The 10,032-nt window shown below is 38.1% G+C and overlaps 1 protein-coding gene across 8 annotated transcripts in view; it reads right to left on the minus strand.

Moving 5' to 3' along the window:
• The window catches only part of LOC117409066 (septin-11), a 34,649-nt gene extending 25,066 nt beyond the window's left edge, over positions 1–9,583 (minus strand). For 2 of the 8 annotated variants that reach the window (XM_058990811.1, XM_058990793.1), the window contains exon 1: positions 9,150–9,321. In XM_058990811.1, the coding sequence (XP_058846794.1) occupies positions 9,150–9,176 (27 nt within the window). In that variant the 5' untranslated portion in view covers positions 9,177–9,321. Of the gene's footprint in view, positions 1–9,149; positions 9,322–9,485 lie in introns of those variants that run through there. The other 6 variants (XM_058990804.1, XM_058990797.1, XM_058990823.1 and 3 more) reach the window with 4 other exon arrangements.
• Between the last annotated feature and the right edge of the window lie 449 nt (positions 9,584–10,032).

The following is a 10,032-nucleotide window of genomic DNA, read 5'->3' on the forward strand; positions in this document are numbered from 1 at the left end:
TTACTGGATAACACTTAACAGAACAGACATTTTCCCTTTTTTTTAATCTGTCACATTTGTGAATATCACAATTTACTGTAATGATCGCAAGCAACAGCTTATTTAGTGACACAATATACTGGAGCCTAATTCTTCATGGAGACTTAGTAGTTTTAGGGAGTAATTATCCAGGAATCACGGACATAAATAAAACAATTAATTGGGGCCATGCCTGATCTAACCCTCCTCCGAGCCCTATTACTGAAACAATCAGGTGGCAGGAATAAGGTATAATTTGAGCTGTTAATGCAGTGAGAAGGGGAAACAATATTTAAAAGGTGTTCCGACTCCTGTCACCTAATCATTTAAAACAATTTACTTAAGAGTATTTCTGAAACGCAGGACTGGATGCTGGGTTAGTGGGAGTTTCTAACTATGCATACTGGATATTAAGTAAGGTAAATTATGTGTATGGCCTTAAGACTGCACATTATTACAGGAACCTTTGAAACTTTAGTCTTTCTAGTCCAAGAATAAACTCATAACTCGGAAGGCAGAGCACTTTATTCCCACTATATAAAATCGACATGGATAAAACAAACTAAAACTGACCATGGGGAAAATACCAAAAACACTGCACCTCAAAAAAAAACAAAAAAAAAAAAAACATCCACCGCACTTTTAAAAAGGGACTTTCCTAGCCTTCTCTACTGCATTCAATTCTGGTCCCCACATTACAAAAAGAAGTCTGTGGCTCTGGACAGAAACTGAACAAACCTGCCTGGGTTAAAAGACAGGAGTTATGTAGACAAGTTAAGGGAACTCAATCTATTTAGCCAGCAACAAAGAATGGGTAGAGGTGAGTGTTACCCTCGTCACTTTTTGAGGTACAGCACAAGAGACCAGGTCTAGAGGACACAGCTGGAAATTGAGTGCAGATACATTTTACAGAGGTTGGTGGGTGTATAGAATCGGTTACCAAGCCATGTTGTGGCTGCTGTGTCATTAGGATCCTTTAAAAAGGCAACTCTACAAGGCTTGGGGATCAATCGTCACTAGAGACTGTGTGAGCTATGGTGAGCCGAATGGCCTTCTCTTGTTCCTAACTGTTCTCGTGTGCATTCCACTGCCTTGTAAACTCGATTTCTTAAGGACAGCAATGTGACAAACAAGCGTGAAGGAATGCCAGGACCCAGGAGTTGGGTAAACAAATAGTCTTCACATGTTACAAATTCCACTGGCCAAAATACTACGCAAACACCAATTACTCAACCTGTATGTCTTTGGCACAAACTCAGTACTAACACACACACACACACACACACACACACACAACACTGCGAGCCAGAAGAAACCCATGAGAAAACGCTCCAAATTCTGTGGGACATTTAGTTTGAATTCCAAGGAAAATATGCAGAAACTGTCAATAAATTAAACCATTGCAGTTTTTAACGTGGCTTTCCCACAAAAAATATATGCATGATAAATAAGAGCGATAATCAAAGTTTTAAATACATTTTCTTACTTAAGTTAGTTATACTTTAATACAACTATATAAAGTACATTTATGTTTGGGAAGTGTATACTATATATGTATGATCTGTTAGATTTGGAATATCTGCACATACCAAATAAAATAACTTCCTAACTTCAAGGTCAACAGAAGAAATGAACATTTGAAAAGGGCCGAGTGACACTGCGGCTTCAACTTTCCTTGCGGTGAAAACAAATTCAACCATCCCAGCAAACGCACCAGTAAAAAGATTAATCAAAAGAAGGTTAGTCATTCCTACTTTCACAAAACAACTGAAACTTTAGTATTGCAGTTCTGCCACCACACATTGTATCCTAGGTTCTCTACTGAAGACAGTCAGAAGAAAACAGCCCATCTCCTAGAATAAATGATGCAAAAGTGCCTGCTCTTTAACCCTTTATCTAGAGGGAGCATTAAAACCCTTTCAGGTACAGTCACCAGCTCTTCTACTGAAGTGTTTCTGTGAGCCAGCGTGCCGTCCACACTGTCAGCTGAAACAGGCAAGTGGAAAAACTAAAGGCATCTTGGATTAGGACCAGAAGAGGTGAGGGGAAAAACAGAACATGACTTAGATCAAGATGAAAGCAACACGGTATGAACTACAGAACAGCAGCATTTTAATACTGAACAGATCGAATTAAAACTAGCAAGCTGCACAGGTCTCTGAAAACAAAGTGTAGATTGACAAATCTGAAAATGATATTATTATTTATTTCTTAGCAGACACCATTATCCAGGGCGACTTACAATTGTTACAAGATATCACATTATTTTTACATACAATTACCCATTTATACAGTCGGGTTTTTACTGGAGCAATCTAGGCAAAGTGCTCAAGGGTACAGCAGCAGTGTCCCCCCACCTGGGATTGAACCCACGACCCTCCGGTCAAAAGTCCAGAGCCCTAACCACTACTCCACACTGCTGCCCCTATTGCAGTATCAGTTGCATAGTGTATGGGCAGTGAGGTTTCTTTCGTCTGTGACTTCCACCAGCACCTTTAAAACAAGTGTGAGTGTAAAACTAAACCTGCTCTTGCTCCCAACCTGGGGTCGTGGATGGTTCCATCTGCAGGCTACAATCCAATCTGTGACCAGACTTGGCACAAAGATAGATCGTCTAGAAGCATCACATTGGTCTAGCATTGCCATGCACCTGCCTCCAATATTTCACTGATGATAGTAAAAATAATACAAGTATACAAGGAGATATGGAGTAAATAAAAGGCCAATTGACTTTGCAGAAGGTGTAAGTGAACATGCCTTCCGTGCTATCTTGTGTTGAACAGATGCTATGTTGAGGAGCAGTGCAGGTGGAACACCTGTTCCGAGGCTTCACACTGTTTTGGTTGTTTTCATAAAGTCCTGAAATAAACATTCAGCTGTTGCAAGTGCAGAATCCCCCCTATCACAAGTGGTTTTCAAATTAAACAGATTTGAGTGTTAAAAAATTAAGTGTTTGCACGCAAGCTATTCTCTAGTCTATAGAAAAAACAAGATTTTGTGATCTCATGCACTAAATAGGTCTCGACCCTTATCACGTTGAAGCGATTTGAAACTGGATACCAACTACATCAAATTCACTCTTTAAATAGGAAAAGGTAGCAACCTCAAAAAGAATAAATAATAAATGACAAAGCTGAACAAACTGACAATTCTTTTTTTGTTTTAAATTACCGCTGTTGAAATGAATGACGATTTCATTTGAACAATTACTTGTTTATGGATCTCCTGTGCAAATGACTAAGCCTATGAGAAATCTGTACTGAATTGTGTAGCCATTCAGTGATATTTAGATAGGATTCCTTCTGTACGAGTTAAAGATTCCCCCAGTAGCCCCCCAGCCCCAAAAATGCTTCATACTGTATATCTGGAACGTTCACCCAAGTCAAATTGCATTATGGGGGAAATGGGAGCCATGACCTTACCATGTTATAACCAATTCTGTATTATTACAGATTGCGTTATAACAGGGTAACACTGTGTGTGTGTGTGTGTATATATATATATATATATATATATATATACACACATATATAAATTCAGGGACAGAAGTGAGAGAGATCTAATATTGTTTGTCAATCGTCATGAATTAGAAAGATTAAATCACACTGCGTTTTGGGACAAGTATTATTGAAGTGATATATTATAAAAAGTACAGTATCAACATTTTTTTTTTAGTAATGAATGTCATTTTCTAGCCTACAATGAAATGAACTACAAAGTTCTATCTGTACCGTATGTCATATGCTGCAAAGATCATTGCATTTTCATTATTTATTTATTTAGTTCATTTTGCAGACATATGTTTTTGTTGCAGACTGTGACAGCGTTGTTTCAGTTTAATGCTTGCCCTTGTTTCGTGCTGGAATCCTATTCCAGTGCTGCAAGCACACATGAAGAGGGAGGTGCCCTTGGTGTGGTCGATGTGACTTCCTCTCTCGCTGACAGACACTGCCCTGCCAGAGGTCCTGGGGGCTGGCTGTGCTGTTACAGCTGGGACACCGTTTAAACTTCCAGTTACATTCCACTTCTCACTCTCCTCACGCTAAGCTGAGGCAGCAGGAGAAAAGAAAAAAAAGGGATGGAAAATGCAAGCCAGCACTAAATTTTTTTTAAAGTGAAGAACGCCCAGTTCCAATTGAAACATGCTCAAAAAGACACTTTAGAAACAAACCTTGTCTAAGTTCCCAGACAGTGGTATAGCTATAGACTATATTACTGAGAAAAACTAAATTCTCGCATAATTCTAAAGAACTTATTGACTGCCGGACGAAACAGGTTTTACTTATAACAGAGATAACAAAAAAACAATCTACTCTGGTGTCTTACAAAATCTATTTGTAGTGTCGGTTTTCAGGAGGAAACAGACATTTTAAAAGAGGGGTATACGCTTATAATTACTGAAGCAGTACACAGTGCTGCAGCCAGAGAGCAACGTTTCCTGGTAATTTCTTATCTTTTATTACTATATCCTTCCTTAGTCCAGTGTTGCATTCAACAACTCAAAACGATAAACTGGCAGGCAGGGGGGCTTCACACAGTGCAGCAACCTGGAAAACGTGGAAGTTTCAGCAAAAGGGCAAGACGACAAATGATTCTGGATTTCATTGCCAGTTACCCCACTTACGGGCTCTGTGATAGCCACTCCACCAGTCTGTCCCTTAATCTCACAACCCAGTTCTACAAGTGGATACAAACACCACTATGGTGTACTGTTGCAGTTTTAATAGCTCTGGCTCTTTGCACTCGGCTAAAGTACAGTCACGTCTAAAGTACAGATCAACTACTGTACTTTATCATTTTAACATGAACAAGTAGGTATGCATAATCACCACTATATAGACGAACAAAGGAAGAGCTAGAACAACGTCATGTATCATGTGTTGAACTGCTGTACTTTTGCTGGGTTATAGTGTTGTCATGCAAGCATTTTTTACCTCTGCATCACACGAAACTTTCTCCTGTAGACACCCTTCTTGGATGCAAGCGATCAGTCGTTAATTATAACTTTGCTGGAGTGGTGCAGGGAGCTGGTTTGCTCACACTGTGCTACATACATTCAGAACACATCACATTGATTATTTGTAGCTGGAAGGCAGGACCAGCCATTGCAATGCCTTAGGTATGTTTTACATTTTTTGCGATCCCACACAACAAAAATACCATGAAATGACCCTTTTTTTAAAAAAAAAAAAAGGTTTTATTGTCGTAGATCTTATTTATAATACTATAAGCTATATTGATGAAGGCACTATCCACACATGAAGCTTAACATATTTATTGAGTTAATGCAAAATATTTAAATCAGTGGTATGGTGTCTCCTCAGAACCTTTTACAGCTTAAGAAAGCCGATGTGGTGACAAAGCTCCACTGCACTGTGCTTTGAGGTGTTAACCACAGGCTGAGCATACAGACTCCAGACTGGAGTGACCACAAAAACTTCATCTGCAATCAAGGTAGTTAGACTCCAAGCAGACAAAGAAAACTCCAGCTCTAGAAACAGGGCCTGGTCAAAGAATCTTATGTTAAGAAACAGAATAATAATTTCAGGGAAAATGGTCTTTACAATTTGTATTTCTTGTTCTTATTGTATGACTTATATTGTAACACTTGAATGTATTTGTATTTGCTTGCGATTGTAAGTTGCCCTGGATAAGGGCGTCTGCTAAGAAATAAATAAATAAATAAAATAAATACAATTCCATTGTTTAGTGGTTGTGAATGAGCCCTGAATAGAATATGATTTCCTACTTTAATATGTTCATATTATTCCACAGCATTTCCTAACTATTTCAACACTGCAGAAAGGCCATTCAGAAAAACCCTACAGAAAACAGCAGCTCAACAATTAACCAGGCCTGGTCTTTGGTATGCCACAGTATCATTTTTGTTTCTCTTACTTTCATATAACATCATTGAACCTATTTAATTACTTATAGAGGGGTTGTCTTTTTGCAAAGTTTGCTTCAGTTTATCCAACAATAAAACTGTACGGTACTGTCGAGTTACTTTACGGGTCTGGTTTTCTCTAACTCTGCTGTGCAGAATAAATGATTTTTTTTTCTTCTATTGTGTAAGTATCGGGACTTTCACATCGGTACTGTCTCGACCATTTAGGGACTGTTGGCATGTATGCATATGTATAAAGAGCTCCTTTTCACTGGGGGAGGGTAGTGTATTGTACAGTACTTTGTAACAACTGTAAACCGTGCTGGATAAGAGCGTCTGCTAAATAAATACGGTACATAATAAATATTGGTTGAGCAGAGACAGAGCACACATCCACATAACAAGCACATTTGTTGAAAAAAGAATGCGAGCAGGCGTGAAATCATTGGATCGTCATAGCACCAGGAGGATAAATCCAATGGGAATCAAGAATGCTACCGCCTCCCCCCCACACCCACACACCACACAGGGGCTTATTTTAATTATTTGGAAAATAAACACTGAAAAACAAAACTGTCATGAAAACCAGAAAAGATCCTAGAACAGAAAAACCTAGAAAAGATTAGTCGGAATGAAACTCCCCCTATTGGCCAATCATGGCCACAACGAGTCTTGCTTCACAATTACAGCACGGTCGATTTAACACGCCCTCGTATGCTTGATTGGTCACTTCATGGGGCAAAACCTGCCCCCTCATGTGATTGACAACCTTTAAAGAAGTCTTTGTTTGCCAAATGAAATTGAAAGATCATTTACCAAATGAAATTGAAAGATCAGTCAGCAAAAAGCTTTATATAGGAGGCTGTGTGGTCCAGTGGTTAAAGAAACAGGCTTGTAACCAGGAGGTCCCCGGTTCAAATCCCACCTCAGCCAATGACTCATTGCGTGACCCAGAGCAAGTCACTAAACCTCCTTGTGCTCCGTCTTTTGGGTGAGACGTAATTGTAAGTGCCTCTGCAGCTGATGTATAGTTCACACACCCTAGTCTCTGTAAGTCGCCTTGGATAAAGGCGTCTGCTAAATAAACAAATACTAATAATAATAATAATGTATGATTAAGTATTAAATAAATTGACTTCAAAGGTAATTTATGAATTGACAAATTAATTTAAGAATTGATTTATGAATTGACAAATTTAATAATTTATAAATTAATTTAATTGAAGATTTAATTTTGACCCTTATAAAGCTCTATAAGAACACATGCGTGGTTGTACAGTAGTTCAAAGTAACATTGCAGTTAAAATGGAAGGCTCTTTTTTAATGCCACCCCATTAGCATTAAAGATTGTACACTATTTTACCCCGTGAAAATACATTTTACTCTCTGTGTCAGAGGGTAAGTTACTCCCAGACACAAAAGTAGTGGAGTAGTGGTTAGGGCTCTGGACTCTTGACCAGAGGGTTGTGGGTTCAACCCCAGGTGGGGGACACTGCTGCTGTACCCTTGAGCAAGGTACTTTACCTAGCTTGCTCCAGTAAAAACCCAACTGTATAAATGGGTAAATGTATGTAAAAAATAATGTGACACCTTGTAACAATTGTAAGTCACCCTGGATAAGAGCGTTTGCTAAGAAATAAATAAATAAATAAATAAATAAATAAATAAATAATACTGAAACCTATATTGCTTTCCAATAGTTTCAGTAATTCAATGATAAACGCATTAGACAAAAACATGTCTACTTAACAGTGCTCCCTTGAAATGAATGCGGTTTCAGAGATTCCTGGTAACTATTTAACAGTTGTAACGTGATGACCCTTGTAATAGAAGTAACGCTACAGCACTGTATACAGTACACAGGTATCATCATCTCCGAGACGAGGTGACCAAGAGCTATTAGGCCATTTTACCAAAACCTGCAATGCATTCGTTCATCTCTGCAGAACGCATATGACGTCTAAATACAAGAAAGTAAATGATGTTGCCAAAGCCTAAAACATGTACCGACAGTTGATCGATTACGTAGTGCTGATCGGAGAAAAGCCCCACGCGCTCACACCGTCTAGCGAGCACATCTTGGTCAGTTGCCTGTGACCTGCTGCTTTATTTACTTAACATAATCGATCAAAGCTGACACCACAACTTATCCAAACACGCCGCTCTCTCACAGAAGTGAGGCACTCTTTTGTGAAGCAATTAGCACACCACTTTGACATTTTAATTCCAGTGTTTGCGCAATCAAGTATAATACATCGTACATTATAACAAGACATGCACAAATACACCTCCAGAAAAAAATAAAAAGGTTTGGGATGTTGCTTGATTATGCAGATGACCAAACAAACCGGTTGCAAAAACAAAATGTGTTTTTCAAACATGTATCGATTACAATAATGCATTCTCAGTAAAACTGACTTTTGAAACCAATCCCATCATTAAACTGATTAAAATGTATAATTGATCTGTGTAATTAAACTTGCGGTAGCTTATTTACATTTCCAGTAAAATCTAAACTTGTTATATAAATTATATATCTATAAATCCACCCACGCACATCCACATTTTCCTTGCCACTAAAGCATGCACAAACAGTATCCTTCTAGTGCTGTCTGTATACGCGGCATGCCGCCTGCTTCCAAAATAGAAGAGAAAGGGTGAGGCGACTTCATCCGGTCCATCATAGTACCAATTTGCAAAAAACAAAACTGTAATGTCTGTAGCTTTACTAAATTAACTAAATAAAGTCCAACTATACTATATATAACATTTTCAAGTAAACATCAAGCCATATATAGTCGGTATATATATACATAATTTCTATATGCTAGTTTGGAGGGTAGACCTCCCCTCTAATCTGACACATTAACATATTAATATTACAATCCATACCCCTAATCTACCGCAAGCTCTTTTCTAGAAGTACAGTCTGTGTATGATCTAGCTTTGAAGAATCTAAATAACCAGCAACAAATAATACAAACGAACACAACAAAAATACTTTAGAATTAATTTATATATCCGCACACATATTGGCTGCATAGGTATCGTTTACTCAAGTGAATGTATCTTGTAAAAACATTGGACATGTATCTTAAGCATAACTGTACTGTACTGTGCAGAATGATACATGACAAAGTGCACAATGAATGGACACGCTTACCATTAAAATAGTATTAACACTAGCATGTTACTTTACGCACTGATAATCAGGAAGCATTATTTAATGACGAACAGTACTTACAGGTTTACTTCCAACCGCAACAGACATTTTTTGTTACTTTTTTTCTTTCTAAACGTGCGCCACTTCGTATAATTTCTGTGTGAGCATCAGCTGCGTACGATTTCAACTAGAATCAACATGGCCCCTGCGCAGTAACGCAAACTTTCCGCAGCGAATAGTAGGGGGGTCCAGTTACAACTATATTTATTGACAGAGGTGCAAACACTCACTATGAACTAAAACATGACTTTTTAAGTTAGTACATGTGTTATTATGTGCTTGCGTTAGAGATATTGATGCCGTGTTCTCAGAATCACTGTAAATTACGTTCAGCGTGCCTTTGTCTCCCCCGCTTACCTGATCCATGTTCGCCGGTCTCAGTAAAGGACGAGCAGCTGCTGTTCTCACGCTGTGAAGTTACTATTTCCTGTGTTGACGGTGAGAGTATGATTGTGCTTGTAAAGTAAAAAAAAAAAAGACACGCTAGTTTAAAACAGTTTATTAGCAATTCGTTTTTTATTTGTTAATTTTTTTTTAAGTGAGATCTTTTGGTGCCTGCTAAATGTGTTAATTACTATTGCTCTGGTTTGAATAGCATTGCAGTATATTATGAATCCCATCACACCTCCGCATAGGGCCACTTACTATCACATATTTGCTATCAAAAACACAAAATCCTAACGTAAACTTTGCTTTGCTCTAAAATATTTAACGTTTGCTGCTTTAAATTGTCCATCATGTCCTTTATGTGGTCTAGTAGCTCATTTAATTACTTGATGACTTCAGGGACATTTAAAGCCCTTGACAAATTAATAAAAATCATTTTGCCTAGTTCCTTGGGAAACTAGTATTTAATGAAGTAATATAACACTAATGATCTGTACAGTCCTAAATCCTAATCCTC

The sequence above is a fragment of the Acipenser ruthenus genome, chromosome 2 (assembly GCF_902713425.1).
Source record: "Acipenser ruthenus chromosome 2, fAciRut3.2 maternal haplotype, whole genome shotgun sequence".
Taxonomy (NCBI): Eukaryota; Metazoa; Chordata; class Actinopteri; order Acipenseriformes; family Acipenseridae; genus Acipenser; species Acipenser ruthenus.